The sequence below is a fragment of the Conger conger genome, chromosome 10 (assembly GCF_963514075.1).
Source record: "Conger conger chromosome 10, fConCon1.1, whole genome shotgun sequence".
Lineage (NCBI taxonomy): Eukaryota > Metazoa > Chordata > Actinopteri > Anguilliformes > Congridae > Conger > Conger conger.
Window position 1 is genome coordinate 17,207,168 of NC_083769.1, and position 19,068 is coordinate 17,226,235.

A 19,068-nucleotide genomic window follows, 5' to 3' on the forward strand; every position below is an offset into this window, starting at 1 on the left:
AAACAGACAGCAGACAGCCATTTTCCATAAAAGACTTGCGGTATAGCTGCCTGGTCAGAAGTAAGTGCTATGAGGGCTATCAAGATTTTGGGACAGTAAGTTTTATTTCAGTAGTGAGAGTAATGATTTGAAGTTACATTTTGATGGGGGAGTCATGACAAAATTATTAGGAAAGTGGAAGAATGAAAGGCAATAAGGTTTTAGAGCTAAATCAGAGGTTAAACATATTTCAGGAATTGCTATCAATAATATCATAATCACACCTATTCAAAATCATAACATATCTCCAAACTCCATTTCCCTCACTCTGTACCCCAGGCTTTTCCTGTTTCCATTTTTTCTATCTGGTATTCTTGTATGTTTTCTGTTGGATCCTGCTGTTTTTATCCTTTACTCTGTAAACTGTCCTTGGGCTTGAGAAAGGTGCTATATAAATAAAATGTATATTATTATTATAAGTCATGTCCCCTGGAATATTTACTTAATCTCATGAAATGACACCTAATTTGTAGTTCTGATTCACAAATGGTGAGAAATGTGAAAACCAAAGCTTGACTGTAGTCTAGTGAACTAGTTTGGGAAAATACAATAGGATTACACAATAACGATATGGACAGCTTAGCAAAATAACAAGACCACAATGAGGCGTATCAATAATAAATGTAACAATGAAATATATGAAATACAGTGTGGTGAAAAAATATTTGCCCCCTTCCTGATTTCCTCTATTATTGCATATTTGTCACACTGAATGGCTTCAGAACTTTTGGCAAAATGTAATATTAGATAAAGGGAACCTGAGTAAACACAAAACACATTTTTGAAATTATTGTTTTATTGATTTAATGGAAAAAGGTTATCAAGCATCCATGTCATCTCTGTGAAAAATTAATCACCCCCTTACATTTAATAACTGTTTTCACCATCTTTAGCAGCAATAATTGCAAACAAACACTTCCTCTAATTTGATATCACTCTTCATTCTTCATATCACATTGCTGCAAAGGAATTATGACCTATTATTCTGCTTTTTTTTTTTTTTTGAGCATGAACTGCTCTTTTCAGGTTCTTCCACAGCATCAATATTCTAGTCAAGTCACGACTTTGACAAGATCACTCCAAAACTTAAACAGTTATTATTTTCAGTCAATTAGAAGTGGACTGTTTTGGAGTATTGTCTTGTTACATAATCCAACTGTTCTTCTACTTCAGCTCATGGGCAGATGACCCAACTTTCCTTTAAAGAATTTTCTGGTACAGAGCAGAATTCAGGCTTCCTTTAATAATGGCCCCAAGGAAGCAAAGCATCCACATAGCATCATATTGACATCACCATGTTTGACTGTTGTTATGGTGTTCTTACTGTGAAATTCTGTATTGCTTTACCCTAGACATAATGGGACCTGTATAGTTCAAAAAGTTCTACTCATCTGTCCAGAGAACATCATTCCAAATGGCTTGGGGATCATCCAGGTGCCTTTTTGCAATTGTGAGATGAGCATTGATGCTTGTCTTGGTTTGAATCCCTTCTTTGCTCAGTCTCTTTCTTATTGTCATGAACACTGGTATACAGTAGCTGAGGCTACAGAGGCCTGCAGGTCTTTGGAAGTTCTATTGGGATTGTGTGTGACTTCCAGTATTAATTGTCATTGTGCCCTTGGAAGAATTTTGGTAGGCCAGCCACTCCTATGGATATTCACCACCGTTCAAATTGTTCCAATTTTGAGATAATGGCTCTCACTGTGGTTCAGTGGAGTCCCAGACAAATGACTTAGTTAACGTGACTGATATTCAAGAACTCTTATGGGGATTCCTTTGATCATGGCATAGCAAACCTGTGAATTTGCCTGATTTAAAGCAGTTCTGCAAAGAATATTCTAAAATACCTCCACAGCGATGTGAAAGACTAATATCAACTGATAGGAAATGTTCAATAGCAAGCAAACAAGTGTGCAACAAGTCTTTAAGATTAAGGAGGCAAATGCTTTTTCACAGAGGGGGTTTTGGGTATTTTTTCATTTAAGAAATCAGGAAAATGTGTTTTGTGTTTACTGTGGTTCCCCTCTTGTCTAAAGCTCGGAAACCATTCAGTGTGAAAAATAAAAAAAGATACTATAAAGGAAATCAGTATCAAATCAAATACTTGTTCAGGGCAGAGTACAAGTAATGAATCACAGTTGGAGTAGCCCGCTGTTGGCAGAAGAAGTACGAGAGAACATCAGGGGAAGGGGGAAGCGAGGCATGATTTAAAGGTACAATAGGTAAGATTTGTGTATTAAAACATTGTTACAAGGCCACTGTAAATCCCTTCCTATCATTGAAAAAGGCTCACTGACATGTTGACTCACCCTCCCTAAATTTGCATATTTCAAAATATGCAGTTGACTGACCGACACTGTACCAAAACATTGTATAGCCGTACAACAATTCAAGCTCATTGGTTGAAAATTGGTCCTAATTGCCACAGCCAATGACGTGGGGTGGGGGGGTTTCAACATTAGTGTGCTGAGGTTGCAAAACTAAGGGGTCTAACTGGTCTATAAGGTGTGATGATCTCCTGAAGCTAGGCCGCTTAGCAAACCGATAGGATAGGACCACGGTTTCAAATGTGATGTGGGCTGCAACAGAACAGAACAGTGGAGGGAGGTGAGAAGGAGGTGGCATGAGGATGCTTTGGGAGGTTGCGGATCAAGTGAGCGGTGGCATTCTGGATGAGCAGGAGGGGCCTACTGGTGGAAACAGGACAGGTGGGAACACCCTAACAAAAAAAAATCACATGTTCAAAAACACCCAACATGTGAAGAGTACACATGAGCTACAAAAATAATCCCACTTAGAAGATGAGAGCAAGTAATTTCAAGGCACATGCAAATTGTACCTCACTATTGAAAAAGTCAGTCGTGTGTGGAATTTCATCTCACATGTTTTGTTTTTGCATGTGGAAATTTTCATCCATATGTGAAAATGTCGAATTGAAAATCTAGAGCGTACATTACAATACTGCCACCACTTTTGGGATTTCAAAACGTTTTATTTTGTCTGTGAGCTGCCTGTAGTCTAGTGGTTAAGGTATGTGACTGGTACCAGCAGGGTTGACGGTTCAATCCTTGGTGTAGCCACGATAAGATTGACGCTGCTGTTGGGCCATTGACCAAGGCCCATAACACCACATTGCTCCAGGGGGGGTTGTCCCCTGCTTAGTCTAATCAATTGTACATAGCTTTGGATAAAAGTGTCAACTAAATAACAAAGTGTTTTTATTATCGACAGCAGTTGTTCAGCTCACCTCTTTCAAACATGATTTTTGAATATTTGCAGACGGGAGAGTGTCGCAGTTTGACAGGTAGCTGGCATTTATTTCATATGCTAATCTTCCCCTTGTGGCCAGGGGTTCAGTTGTGTTCACAGTGCCCAGTTCTGTTCTGGGATCTCATCTCTATCTGTAGCTCTCTCTGCTTTCCCCTGTCTGGGTAAAGTGGAAAAATCCACAAGGAGGGTGCACTGTCTGCTGACCTCACAGATCTCCTTTTGAGGTGTGTTAGAAATGAGTCACAGTTCTGATGTTCTTGGAAAGCAGACAAGAGTAATTATTTTGGGGAGCAGCTGCAATGACAAAATAATGCAGTTTGCAGGAAAGCACCACGCAAAAAACGGTATCTCCAGCTTGGTGGAGTAACTGAAATAGTATGTACAGACTCCATGGCTCAAAATATCCTTTCTGAGTCCTTTGTCCTTTGAAAACAAACGAGCAGAATATTCTGAATAATGCATATTCACCATTTTGTATGGACACCTTTGTGTCTGACTACTCTAATCAGTGCTTCCTACATTCGCTACCTGCTGTCTGTTAGTCAGGGAGAGATCTGAGCCTCAGCCATCTGCCAGAGCCCAAGCCAGGTAGCAGTCTATTGTAGTCTTTGTTCTGATACTGTTCAGTGTGTGTGTGTGTGTGTGTGTGTGCGTGTGAGAATGAGTTGAGCTGAAACAGGGTGGGACCGTGTGTGTGTCTGTCAGGTGTTCAAGGATCAGATACATGGCCACCTGCCCCTACCCCTCCCTCTTTAGCTGGTGTGGACAGTGCTGTTATTCCTGTCTGACACAAGGAAATAGGTTATCTTGTTGCAAATGAACTGCGCAAAAATCATTGAGCCTAGTCTTTTATTTTTATTCTATTGGATCCAGTTTAAGCAGTTTTAACCCTTGAAGAATAGGTTGGAATGATTTGTCCAGCTTCTGTGTTCTAGTCAGTGTTCTAGAACTTCATCTGCATTATAACATTCAGTTAAGAACATTGTAATGACATATTTATGATCTTACACCTTAAAGGGTTAATACACCAGTATGTGTGTATATGTTATGTATATTGTGCAATGCCATTGTGATATGTAAGGGTTATCAATTAAAGATGATCAATTAAATGTATTAGAAGTATTTTTAGCATGTACACACTCCCATATGTTCATTTTCTATCATTACTTAAAGGTACAATAGGTATGATTTTTTGTTACGAGATCATTGTAAATCCCTTCCTATCATTGAAAAAGGCTCACTAACATGTTGACTCACCCTCTGCCTGTGTTTATAGTCCTTAAATTGGGGTTTGAAAATATACAGCTGACAGCCCGACACTCTGTACCAAAATATTGTATAACTGTACAGTAATTCAAGGTCATTGGTTGCAAATTGGTTCTAATTGCCACAGCCAATGGGGTTTCAACATCAGCGTGTTTACAGAAAAGGGGGAGGGATAAACAGTATTGTGGTTTGAAAGTGTTTGTTGCTGCTATTCCTCTCTTGACCGTTAGAAGTACAAAATGACCTATTGTGCCTTTAAGTAATAATCTTTAAGGAAGGCCATGCACACTGAAGGAACACACACAGTGATTGTGAACACAGGTGTCTGCTTATGGACACATTGGTGAAGCCTGCTTGCGATGAGCCATTGCTTCGACAGGAAAATGATCTCCTCCATGTCCTGGTTTCCCCAGGCACTGCCTGTGCCCTTCCAGATGGTGAAGTTCTGGGAATAGACGACAACTTCCTGTCTGGAACGAACTTCCAGTTCATTGATGTAGGCTGCAGCTCTTCTTGAAACAGTAACGTATGAAGGTAAGCTATTTTACACACTGCTCTCTTTTCTTCACCACCTGTCTATTAACCATTGAGAAACATATTCAATCATATTCCCAGATCTGTTTCTAAACAGATGTTCAGAAAATAACCTTTTAAATTTTGTCGGTGATTTCAGCCGAAGTAGCTCACAACTCAAGAGTGAATTTACCAACGTTAGCAAACAGCAACATAAAACATGCATGCAGACAAGAGAAATTAGAAAATAATGTGGCACTGAAGTGCATTACTATGTGCTCAAGCTGCCAATAACCTTCCCGTTATCCAACATGACCATATCCTGAATTAAACAGCATTGGAAACCCCGGAAATGTAATTCTTTTCAGCATGAAATTTAATTACTTTTCCTGGAGTGACCCAACCATGAGAAAAAGTATTTTTACATAAACAGTATACCAACAGGGTATAAAGATGGTCTTTTTTTAACCATGCAGTTATGAAGTCGGAAGTCATAATTGAGGTTAAGCTCTGCACATCTATTCCAGCACAAAACCAATTTTGAGTGTTTTGTAGTAAAAACGAGCGGTGTAATACAGTCTCTCCGGAGTGTAGTCGGAAAACAGGTCAAATCTCCAATTTATTGATGAGTGAAAAATATTGATTCAATGTAACGTTTCATATAGACGCTTTATCACAGGAGGTCCAAAGAGGTTGGGATAATTTTTGACCCTGTGGGGATGGGACACATACTAACAATGCAGGCAATAAGAGGGTTAAACGAATAGCCAACTCTTCTGTCCTGATGCTACCTCTGACTTGCCCCTGTGTCTGTGTTTATTTACAGGCACGGCTTTAAGCTGCTTGCTACCTCACTCCACAGGCCATTGGCATCTTCCCCTCTCCCCTGCAGACCATGTTAAACACCCCAGTTAGACTATTATCCTCTCCACTAACAAGCTAACACAGCCCAGACAGCACGCATGCAGGTGGTGTGGCAGCCTGTAGCATTGTGGTTAAGATACAGGACTGGGACCCTCAGGGCTGGTGGTTCTGTCCCCGGTGTAGCCAAGAAAGGTCTGCTTAGCTGTTGGGCCCTTGGGTCTTTAACCCATTGCTCCAAGGGGACTGTTCTCTGTTTGTGTTAATCAACTGTAAGTTGCTTTGGATAATAGCATCAGCTAAATGACATGTCATGTTACACTGGGTCAAACTGATTTTCTTTGGATTCAAATACTTTTCTGTGCTCAAATGATCTTGCCTGGTGCAACTGAGTCAACCAAGAAGATCAGAAGGTCACACTTTTTGAGAATATTTCATGAGTTCCGATGCACCAGACAAGCTCAGTAAAACTTTGAAAAGTGTAATGAATCCAAAACAATTACAATGCGTATTTGACCCAGGTCTGGGACGCACGATAGCACTGCTGTCATTTGCGAAATGGGCAGGACACCCAAACAATAAATGCGCAAACGCAAACATTAACAATCAATCTTGAATATTATCCAATACTAATCTCTGCTGCTTAGAGGTCTCTGCACTCAAGTTTTAGCTTCGCTCCTCTTGTCTGCACGTTACCTCATACTGTATCGCAGTTGGATTGGTCATAAATTAACTCGGTCTTCTTTTGTCAAAAAATATCAGCAAGGTACATAGTGAAATGAGCCACAAATATCTCAAGATGGGTATTATAAAAGAACATGCCATTATGACCAAGAATGGAAAATGGCACATGCCTGCATGGGGCCAGTCCCAGGTGATGCTCAGAGAGCCTTGTGCATCTTTTGGTACATTTGTTTTCAGTTCTGCGTGGAGGAGAATAGGCTATGAACATGAGAGTCTCACCGGAAGGTTTCATTGCAAAAGCAAACGTCCAGGGGCCTGTATCTTGAAGCAGCATTACCGAGTTAGCTGAGTAACTGCATTGACTAAATCCCAGGACTGCTGGATTTGTTTTCAGTCTGTGTTCCAGATTTAGGAAGATTCTAAGATTTACTCAGTGCAGTTGTCCAGCTAACTCAGTAATCTTGCTTTGTGATACTGTCCCCTGGTCTATGGATGCATTTCTATTTAAACCCAAAGATAATAGCCAGACAGACAAAGTCACTGCAGCTGAGATAACAAGCGTGTATCACACTGTGCACCAATCCCATTCATGCACTTCAGCTGACTGTGACTCCGAGATTGCAAGGAAAATTTGTGGTTGTACTAAAGCAGATTTTACTTTTCAAACCTCCTAACCATCTAATTCATGTCCAGGTGAGAAGATATTTTATTTTATTTTATGCCTAATTATAAAGTCAGGTCAGGATTTGGATAGCTGTGATTGCTGACTGTTCCTTCATTATTATTTTTCATTATTATCTAAATTATGTATCAATAAAGACTGAACTTGGCCATGCCTATAACATTAACAATTTATTTTGAAGTCTGTCAGTTATTCAAGCTCTGTGTGTGTGCTGACTAGTTGACAAGAGTGTAACTGCAGGTGGGATATGCATTTTATCAAAGTTCATATTGCATTGGTAGCCTAAAAATAATGGACGTTATCTATCTCTCCTGCATTGTCCTGCAAAATCTTACTGTTTGTCCTGCATTTTGACTGTTTACTTCTGGTCACCCAACTGGTATGGGGGCATTTGGCTGCAAGTGTTCACTGCACTTCAAGTACTGTAACTATAAAGCTACTGATTCCTTGTATATAACAAAATATATGTATGAAGAAAGACTCAAGATACTTAAACTCAAGCTACTGATTCCTTGTATATAACAAAATATATGTATGAGAACGACTGCAGATACTCAAGCTTAGTGACTTAAGGGTGATTTGACTGAGGCTTGTAAATTAATTAAAGGGATTAACAAAGTCAACTACAGGGGTTTGTCTTCAGGGTGAGCTTGTTTAGCAGAACGAGGGGGCATATTTTGGCAAAATCAGCAGTAGGTACATCTTGCTGGTTGGAAAAGGCGAGCATTGCTGGGCTGAATGGCCTGTTCTGGTCCATATGTTATTAGTATTTGACCATTCAACTGTCCTGATACCAGCCATTGTAAAGACAGCAGGGCATCAGAAACTTCTGTAACCCTCAAAAAATATGTAATTGCACAAACAAACTGTACCAACTGTACTGGGCCAATCCAAAAACACACACTGAAACTGAAATAATATCAAAACTATCCCTTTAAACTTAATTGACTGGATCAAGCAGCAGGCTTTTCCAAAGTGGTCTGACAGTTGATAACCTCTCTTACAGGCCAAATGGCTTTGCCTACATTTGGTGACAACAGCACTCTCCGCTGAGATAATGTGAGCCAAATGCAGCCAAAAGCAAGAGGGGGTGAGATACACTAATATGGGTTAGCTTTGCTCCTGCCTGCATTTAGTAGAGCTCAGCTCAAACCTGTACTTATCTCAGTGAAGTACACACTTGCATGTTCCAGCAGGTCAGTTGGACAGAACGGTTTACTTTATTCCTGTTCCAATAACGTCCTGTCCCCACTGAGCGCTGAAACCAAAGTTCACCCGTAACATCTATTTTAAGGAAGCTTCAATTTATGCCAATATTTGAATCCAGGCAGACAAATATTTCTGGGGCAGATCGGTAGGGAAGGCTGCTGATGGTCTGATCCGTTCCAGAGGACATGCAGAGTAACAGCGAGCAGTCGAGCAGAGAGAGCACCATGTGGCGACAGGGTGGAAGACACAATTCACTCTAATAGAATGCAGCTTATTTTGAAATGCTACTACTGCTCAAAGGAATGAACTGCCCGTCTGCCTGAACAACCTCTGCAGAGGATAGTTTTAAGATTGCCCTGAAGAGATGGGTATCAAACGGTCTGTGTGTCTAGACAAGATAATGATGAAGTACTCCACTGTTTTGTTCATCTCTTCTTCTCCCCTATTTAATGAGGCTATCTGGATTTTTTTTATTATTGCTGTTATTGAGTGTTCAGCTGTCAGTCCTGTCTGTGCTCCATGCTCACTGAATGGGATCGGAGATCTGAGTTTTGTTTTGTGGAGACTAAAGAAAGGACAGAGGACACATCTAGGCCAGCATAGGTTCAGACTCATGCTATACCAGCATCATGGGGCCCCGGAGAATGTGTGCAGAAGTCTCTCTGTGGTTTCTTCTGAGCATTCAGTTTACATACATTACATTAATGGCATTTGGCAGATGCTGTCATCCAGAGCGACCTACAGTTGATTAGACTAAGCAGGACACAATCCTCTCCTAGAGCAATGCAGGGTTAAGGGCCTTGCTCAAGGGCCCAACGGCTGTGCAGATCTTATTGTGGCTACACCAGGGATCGAACCATCGACCTTGCAGGTCCCAGTTATGTACCTTAACCACTATGCAGCCCTAATGAATTTAATGAATGGTACAATGATTAAGTGAGCATGATACGTGTGTGTGTGGACCTTTGTCTTCTTGGCTTGGGTAATGGTGCAATCCTCCATTGTTGCTGTTCCCCTTTGGTCATCCATGATGGATTATTGGCATTCCTGGATCTTTCTGATGCGCTTTGGTTAGTGCATTTTGCTCTGTTGTGCAAAATCATCTGTGTTCCCACGGAAGCTATGGTGCAGTAATAAAAATAACATTAGCTAGCAGGTAGCTGTGACATGGGTCAGCAGCACATTTAACATAATGGGAAAGCTGACATCTAAGTCTCAGCAGAGGCAGTCTGATTTTTGCTCTGGAGTAGAAACAATGGACAAATCACTTAAATGATAATTAATAATAATAATTTAACCCCTTCTACATTGCCAGAAGTGTCAATTTCTCAAAAACTATTTACTGCACACACGGTTGAAGGCTTACATTGAAGAAGAGGCTTGTACCATTCAGAAATTTGTGACAGAACAAATTTATGTAAGAACATGTACATAGTGTAATACTAATACTAAGACATTACAAAACGTCTTTTTTTTATAGTTTTTATAGGTAAGCACTGAATCTCTCAATTTCAATCAAGGACCAACCCAGAACTACTTCATATTTGTGCACAAACTTGTGTACAAAATTTGGTAAAGATACTCTCCAAGTACAACACATCTGCATATCCTCTTGTCCAGACACATGAATGATCAGAATTTTTCTATGAAAACATATTTTTTGTTACAAAATGTAACATATATATTCACATATATGAGAGATTGTTTTTAGAAAGCATGTCCAAAGTGTCCAAAAAGCTCTCCAAAAAGATTACTTTACCTGCATCACATTTAAATGGAACTTAAATGAAACTATTTCTAAATTAGGTTAACCAGAGCCCCTTTAGCCCTGTTAGGCCAGTAGAATTACAGGCTTACCTGTATCCAAATCCTGTAATTACACACGACTGTATATTCATTCTGCTATGCGAACACAGCAATAGTTCTAAACTGTCCATCACCTGCATTTGACACATGATACCTTGTTGCTGAGTTCGGTACTGAAATGACCTAGCAATGCATTTACACAACAACAAGAAACAGTTCAAGACGACATTCGTTTAGGTATAATCTCAGCAAATAGAGTTTTCTCGAAAATGGTTGAACAGATTATGAAATAAAGTTCAACGTTAGTCAGAAAACAGTCGTAGCTTCATAACCAGGTGGGATATTTGGTTTCATAAATATGTCTTTTTCAAATAATTTGCTAAACAAACTTATATTTCTACCAAACTGGAAATATGTTGGCCGAATGTGCAATAAAAGTTAGCTGTGAAGTGTGTTTATTCATGCAACTACTGAATTGTATATGCTTGTTCTTATATTGGAACATGATTTTTTGATGTAGAGAAATGGTATTAAGGATTGTTAGAATATGCCTTTTATTGTCTGAGTCTGTTGCGAGGTCAGGGTTGTAAACTGTGAGTGTAGCCAGGGGTAGGCTGGAGTTTTATTGCCCTATTTTGGGAATCTAAAGCATGTAAACCACTGTTCTTGTTAGCGAAGAGTTTTGTTTAACAATCAGACATCACCATTTTAGCCGTTTTATTACGGTTTATATTGTTATAGAAATACGAATGCAACAATAATTTGGGACTTCGATGACTCACAAGGGGGCAGCATGCATAGGGTTCATTCTAATTTTGCATATACAAGTGAAATATTTTCATGACGCATATTGAAACGTGTGGTGTATTTCAGGAAATAATTAGCCTTTGTTTTCTTTGTTTGCCATATGGAAAATACGAAATGGCCACCTTTCTTTTGAGAATATGTCTTTGTCTTTCTGGTGCCTAGGTGTCTGTAATGGAGTGGAGCTTCCAAACCACCAAGCCTTGCCCCTCGTGGGGCAGTGATCTCCAGTGATGCTGCTGTGACAGACAGCCCCCCCAGGTTTCAAGCACACCAGCCCCGCAATGACTCACAAAATGCTGGGGTAGTGCCTGCAGACGATGACTACGCCGACAACGCTCCTGAAATGAACAATAGCTTTTCAGGTGAAACCGCACGCCACGTGTGTGTATGTGTCTATGTGTGTGTGCGTGTGCGTGTGCCTGCATGCGCACATAGGTGCTCGCTTGTCTGTTGTGTGTCGGTGTGTGCCTGTGTGTGTGCGTCTGCAAGTCTGTGTTAGTATGTCTCACGGTTACATCATTTTTCCCTTCTTACAATTTCTTTTTCTTTCTTTTTTTTACAATTTCTTGCAAATAACTTCTAGCTCTGTGGGGGCGTATATGCCTGTGCAGTTCTTATTCTGAGTGCATGTACCCGATTGTCAGTTGTCCCTCAACACATTGTACTGTAAATAATTTCATATATGTACACTCAGTGAGCACTTTATTAGGTATTTATTAGACTTATTTTTTAGACTTTATGCTGCTGTATCCTATCCATTTAGAAATGCTCTTCTGCATGCCACTGTTGTAAAGTGTGGTTATGTGCGTTACTGTCACCTTCCTGTAAGCTTTCATCAGTCTAGCCCTTCTCCACTAAGCTCTCTCATTAACAAGGTGTTTCTGTCTGCAGAACTGCTGCTCACTGGATGTTTTTTTTGTTTTTCGCACCATTCTCTGCAAACTCTAGAGACTCTTGTGCATTAAAATCCCAGGAGATCAGCAGTTTCTGAGATATTCAAACCACCCTGTCTGGCACCAACAATCAATCTGCAGTCAAAGTCATTTTAGATCACATTTCTGCCCCATTCTGACATTTGGTCTGAAAAACAGCCGAACCTCTTGACCATGTCTGCATGCTTGTTTGCGTTTAGTTGCTGCCACATAATTAGGTGATTAAATATTTGCATGAACAAGCTGGTATACAGGTCTGCCTAATAAAGTGCTCAGTGTATGTATGTACATGTGTACATCCAGTCCAATGTTGGCTGTTTATAATTATAGTGCACTGTAAGCTACTTGAATGAGAAATACTAGGAAGGTGGGTGACCTGCTCTATGCCTGTTAAATAGCGTATGACACAAATTTGTTAAAAGGTTACTCCAGAACTCTTACTCCATACCCTTGAGCCCAGAACACGGAATTTTCTTTTGTAATCGTGCATTTGACTCAGCTAGGCCAATGAGCAAATCTAAATATCTTTGCAACTGAAAATGTCTCTCAGATGTTTGGACGCATCGGGTGGTACATCACAATAAAGCCCTCAGAAATCAGCATGTTCTTTGTGGCGTGCTACGTAGCCATATACCTTCAATGTGACATAGACCTCACAGAGGACACATTACAGGATTTTCATCAGAGAGAGGCAGTTGTGATTGGAGATTGCAGAAGCACAGAGCGCATTAGAGAGCCTGGGCTGGTTGACTGTTCCCATAGAGAGTGTACATTCATCTTATCAAGTGCTTGTCTGAAATGGCAAAATGTTTCGGTTCATTTTAAATATGGCATTAAATGAAGTGACAGCACAGAAACAAAAAAGCCGATATCGTAAATCCACACCGCCTTCCATTTTGAGGTTCTGGAGTGGCAGCAGCACAATGGAGAGGCTGACCAGAGGGTATCTCTGCAAGTGCCTCCCGCTCCTGGGCATTCTGGGAAAACTCATCCTGTGGAGTTGTGCTTGCTTTTTGGCTACCACAACATTAGCGGTTGTCTGTGGCGCTAATAAACTGGGGTTTAGCTTTCAACGAAACCAAACCCCCATCACACCCATGTTAATTTATTCTTCTCAAACCAGCCTCTGTATTACAACCGCGTTGCAGTGGCAATGCCTGGGCTCAAATTACTGAAATTAAATTGGACATGCCCTAATTTGGTAGCACCTTGAGTTACTGCAAGAGTTTGACAATTGCACCTTTACTGTGAAAAAGGGCTCTTGGGGGGTATTCTGCTCATTCAGGACGTTACACAATATCATACTCTGGGTGATTTAATTAATGTCATAATGAGAATGTTTTTGGGATTAATTATTTAGTATTGATGTTTTTCACCAGTTGTAAGCTAACTCTGTCCCCCAAACCCCTGCCGTCTCGCTCAGGAGACCCCAGCGAACGGGACGAGCGGTCTGTCGCCAGGCCGTACCCGCCGCGACCGAGAGTTCCCTCCTACGGTCTGAGTGGCACCTCGGCCTCCACCACGGAAAGCTCCCAGCAGACACACGGACACCCCCAGCCTCCCCAGGAAGAGGACCCCCTGGGGCCTCTGCCTGACAACTGGGAGATGGCTTACACTGAGAACGGAGAGGTCTACTTCATAGAGTATGCACTCGCTTATCGCCTTACTTACCTTAGCACGGGGTTCAGCAACTTACGCTCCTCCACTGCTGGTTTTCTACCCTCCTTTTATCTGGTAGTCAGGTGTGAATAAAGTCTGGCCAAATTAGTAGCACTAGTTACCTGGGAGAAAAGAAAACCAGGGCTAGATTTGGATTTGAGGGTCGGCAACTAAACCAAAAATTAAGAATATTCCATTCCAAAAAACAACAGGTATTCAAATGTATTTTAATATGTATTGCAAAATGTACATGAAAATGTTGAAATTGCATCATTAGTGCTTACCAGGAAATACTCTTGGGTGTCCACAAGGGGGAGCAATAAGTCGCCACTTGAAGGCCCTCACTAGATAGCCACTCTTAAAAGGAGAAGTCCCGCCAAAGTTTTGCCAACAACATCCACAGTTTGCCTCCCGTCAGTACGTTGTGATTGGTAAAATCCTCTAAACCATGTGCCAGTCCTGCAGAGCCGCAGCGTCTGCTGGTTTTCGGGTTGTTCTCAGCACCCGTGGTTCATTCAAATCATTGATTGGCTAAAGAATCCACATACCTTGTTCTCAAGGACTAAATCGACAGCTGATTGAAGGGAAACCACAAAAACCTGCAGACACTGCGGCCCCCTGGGAATTCAGTTTGACACCCCTACTCTAAATGACCCGTGTTCTATGTTTTGCTAGACTGGGGACATCTAGTGGATGTGTGACTTGATTTCCTGGTTTAAACTGAAATTAAAGAAAACTGCACGAAAATTAAGATTTGAGACCTCAACCTCAAATGGTTTATTTTTACCTTTTGCTGTCTGTCTCAATGCTTGGCAGAACTTCCACCCTTTCTAGGGTAGCATTTTAGTATCTTCTGGTTGGCTGCATTTCTACCAGAAAGTGACTCTACAAGTTTGCATAGGATCATAGGACAGAGGAATATTGTTTATTTTTTTATTTTTTTATTAAGATTTGGCAAAAATAAATGATACCACTGATTGTTTCAGTACACAAGTCATTTTGATAAATGTAAACAATCGGCCTGTTACCGTTGGTCTGAGAGGACACCTCATATGCTGTGAATGAAAAATGATCAGGGCGATGTTTTGGTCTTTCTGGAAGTAGTGCATGAATGAACAAGTGAGGCAAAGAAACAAATCTTTTGAGTAGTTCCGCAAAAGGAATGAATGTTCTCACCAGTATTTTCACGTTTTTGGCTATGTTGTTACCATATGTATGAGCGTGAGCTTTCCTGTGTTTGGCTAGTTAACCAGCTATACACAAGTGAAAAAATTGTTCATTCAGAAGCAAGAGGTAACATTTTCAAACAGGGAGCAAGTGCACATGTGATTATACATACATTTTTACAATTCAAAGGTTTAATTTTCTTTCCTATTCCAAATATAGTAAATGTAACTATGGAATCTGAATTTGACGGCCCAAAATTAGTAGGCAATGTAGGACGGAGCCATTTTTAATAACTGATACTATGACAGCACTACTTTTATTCATTAGTAATTGTATTTTTCCAGCTGCTATGAACTAAAACATAATTGTTTTCTTCTTATTTTAGCCACAACACAAAGACGACATCCTGGATTGACCCTCGGACCGTGGAGAAGCCCCAGAAGCCCCTGGAAGAATGCGAAGATGATGGTGAGCCATTTTTGCTTTTATCAAGATGAATCTCGATGCCCAGCCCCAACTGTGGGCCGCAGAGTGGATTATGCAGTGCTGAAAAATTGGCCAAAGAGGAAATTGTGCTTGTCATTCCCATCTCATTGTACAGTACGGACTGTGCATCAAATTCACCATTGTTTTGGATTAAAATACTTTTCTAAGCTCAACTGTGCTTGTCTTGTGTATTGGAACCTATTAAATGCTCTCAAAAACTGCAAACCACGCCTTCTGGTCCTCTTAGTTGGCTTATTTGCACCAGGCAAGATCAACTGAGCACAGAAAAGTATTTAAATCCAAAATAAGTGCATATTTGACCCAGGTCTGCTGTACATGTGCTGCAGTGACCACACCCTCAAATATAATCAAATTGGAAATAAATAGGCTTCAAAAACATTGCTACAATTGAGCAGGCATAGTGGTTGATGGGTTGCAGAAATCTGTATACACCCATAGGTGGTGCAATTGACCTTCAGCAGCCAAACCAGGCCTCTGTGGTGTGCACTCTGATTTCTGATTGAGTGACTAACTCTCTTGAATACCTGTACATAGTAGATCATAATGCTTCCTTTTTCCATAGTTGCACATAATAAAATGTATTGTTTAAGCATGCATGTGTGTGTGTGTGTGTGTGTGTGTGTGTTTATGAGAGACCAGATGAACAGTCACTTCATGTTTTGATTGGTACACCAATGATTAGTTAAAATAATGTATATATCTGCAGACTGTTTACATAAGAATGTTTCCAACTTTGTGGGTTTCTTAAACAATAGTAATGATGAAGGAGCACATGGATATGACTGACGGATAGTTTCACAGTTAAATGGTTGCCCTAGAATATCATATAAAGTAAGCAATGCCTACCTGATATTTGATATTGTACAACAGTTAGTTATGGCGTTGCATTGTGATTGACTGAGAGATATTCCAAGGAGTGCCATTATCTCCCGAAAAAGCACCGCTAACTCCTAACATTGTAGCCAATTCACTGTGTTTACGCTTGGTTGATTCATTGCATCGGAGATATCGTAAACTCGTAACCTAGCAACACTTCAGAAGAGCTCCATTCTGTCATTAAAACCGCATAATACAAGTTTGAAGAGTTACTGTATCGTACTTTAAATGTTTTACATTTTATTTATAAACGTCTTGGTAAAACTGTTATATGATTGCAATAATACACTCGATATTGTGCCGTACCATGCAATATTGGCACTGCTGAACTGATCTCTGCCGTGATCTCACGGTAAGGTACCCCTTCTCACGTATTATTGCATAATTCAAAAAGCACTCTTCCTTTAAAATGACATGATCATGTGCAGGTGTAGTTTTCTGCGTAAATAAATCACGTCAGACAGTTCATAAGGGGGAGGTTTGTGTCTTCAAATTTCTAACTGTGAAAACACTTTTTTTTAAACTCAATGAAGTGAGAAAAGTGATTCACTAATGAATACTCATTAGGGCTGGTGTGGTAATAACTGTGACAAATCAATTACGTTTGCTAAGATGATTACCGTGTGCAAAACAGTCTTCAATGGCTGCCTTAGTACACAACATCCAAGGCTTGATATAGTGCCACACAGTGGCAGCCAGGGAAACATTATCTCTAAAAGTATATTTTTACTGCTCTGTCAATTTCACTCCTCTCTGAGCAGTATTTCTCAATTTTCTGTTGATGAAGTCAATTCTTTAGAAACCTGCAGCTGAATCCATCTATTCCCTGACCTCGCTTTAAAATCAATTTCACTCTCTTTTTCTGTTTTCTTGAATTCCCCTCTTCTTTTTAAATCTGCCTCCCTGTCTCTTTGTTCATTCTCTGTCACTTTTTTTTTCCCTCCCCGCCTTTCTCATTCGTGTGCTGTCTTCCTCTTGGAGAAGAAGGCGTACACACAGAAGAGCCAGACTCTGAGCTAGGTAAGCATCAGTCTTAAACTAACAGGATGGGGACCATTTTCCTGTTACACCATCTGCATGAAATCATTCTGTTTCTCTCTCCTGGGGCAAGTTCAATCTGAAAACGTTTTGCTATGGTTTCTGTGTTGAAAGATGTGTTTTCTCACAACGGTATGCCACGTTTTGCAACAGGCTTTGAGGTATGTTTGTTCCTGTTTGGTGGGTGTGTAGGCTTACAATCAGTAATAATGTAGGTCTATGTTTTAAAGCCTGCAGAACGCCTTCTCAGATGCCATAGGAGCAGGCCGTACTATGTCAGTCAGTCCGCCTACGGTTTGCAACAGGATGTTCAACCCGCCACCATTTCTGTTTAAAAAACGTTTTGCTACATTTTGTCGGAGTGGCTATGCCTTTCTCACCTTCCTGCAGTAGTAGTGTCTGGGAAGATGGTGGAAGAACTCAAACAAATGTTTTGGGTTTGAGAACCTGAAAAATACTTTTCTAGTCACTGGAGATCTGACACTATTGTGTATTTTTTCACTTCCAGTCCACTTTTGATTGGCAGCCCACTAAACGGATTCACTGCTGATCAGTTATAATGTTAATTGCCAAATTGCTTTTGTAAACAACGCCAGATCTTCCTATAGTGCACAGTAAAGAAACTTTTTCATGTACTGCAATTATGTTGTCGCAATATAAATTTTGAACTCAAAACGCATTGATTTCTTATTTTAAATGAGTATCCACCATTCACCTCTACATCAGAATAAACACAAGGTTTTGGTAACATCTGTTGACGATACACTGAACACTTTTACCTTGAATGGAAGAGGAACCTGGCAGCTTGATTCTTCCTCTGAGAGTCTCTGTAACATAATAACACCTCACTGCACTCTCTCTTAACAAGGGTCTCAGTCTTGTATTTTTTTGCCCTCAAGTAGAAAATATTAGCTCGTTTTAAGGTTGACAAGTGAAGTTCTCTTCGTCCGTTGGCAAATCTTGAAATGAGCCAAAACTGTCTGACCTCATTGGCAATAGTTTTATTAGTAAGAAAAAAAGTATTCAAATAAGAGTTTAAGCATAAACATGACAGTAAAACTTGTTGTGATATTGACTTATTATTTTTTTATTTTGCAGTGCCCAGATGCTTTTTAAGCCTCATCAGGCAAGCAGTTAGTGTCTCTGACAGATCGAATGTACACAGTTATTGTCAGTGGTTAGTGGGTATTGATTAATCCAATGCCTTTTAGAAATGCAGTTGTTTTGGTTTTCTCTGAGGTTAGCACATGTCTCCTAACACAGCATTCACACACATGCAGAGTACCAAATATGATAGAAGATAAAAATGGGTTTCAAACAGTTTAATAGGCTGTATAGTTTAAAATACTTATTTATCCAAGGCTTTCAGTGTCTGGTTGGGAAAGAACTCGGTATGGATATTTTCAGCACTGTCACTGAACTCTGAAGCCTGCTCACATCTCTTTTAGAAGGAGATAAGATGTGTTTGAATTTTTGACTGGGAGGACATACTGCAGGGATCCTGAACTCTGGTCTCCTGGGAGAGAGGTGGCTGCAGTAACCACTGCACTAAAGAAGAATTCACCTTTTCAATCTCTAAGTGAAAAGACAGACAGAATTTATGTTCTTTTGGCTCTGTACACCAGCACATTGGATTTGAAATGAAGCAATGAATGAGGTTAAAGTGCAGATTGTCACCATTAATTTGATAGTATTCGCATCCATATTGCATGATCCCTGTAGGAATTATAATTATATTAATTTTCATATGTA

General features: G+C 40.3%; 1 protein-coding gene across 1 annotated transcript in view; it reads left to right on the top strand.

Moving 5' to 3' along the window:
- The first annotated feature begins 2,668 nt into the window (after positions 1 to 2,668).
- LOC133138709 (membrane-associated guanylate kinase, WW and PDZ domain-containing protein 1-like) overlaps positions 2,669 to 19,068 on the top strand; it is a 65,672-nt gene continuing 49,272 nt past the window's right edge. The window contains exons 1-5 of the mRNA XM_061257679.1: positions 2,669 to 2,747; positions 11,356 to 11,499; positions 13,493 to 13,712; positions 15,281 to 15,363; positions 17,263 to 17,298. Of these exons, the coding sequence (XP_061113663.1) occupies positions 2,669 to 2,747; positions 11,356 to 11,499; positions 13,493 to 13,712; positions 15,281 to 15,363; positions 17,263 to 17,298 (562 nt within the window). The remainder of the gene's footprint in view (positions 2,748 to 11,355; positions 11,500 to 13,492; positions 13,713 to 15,280; positions 15,364 to 17,262; positions 17,299 to 19,068) is intronic.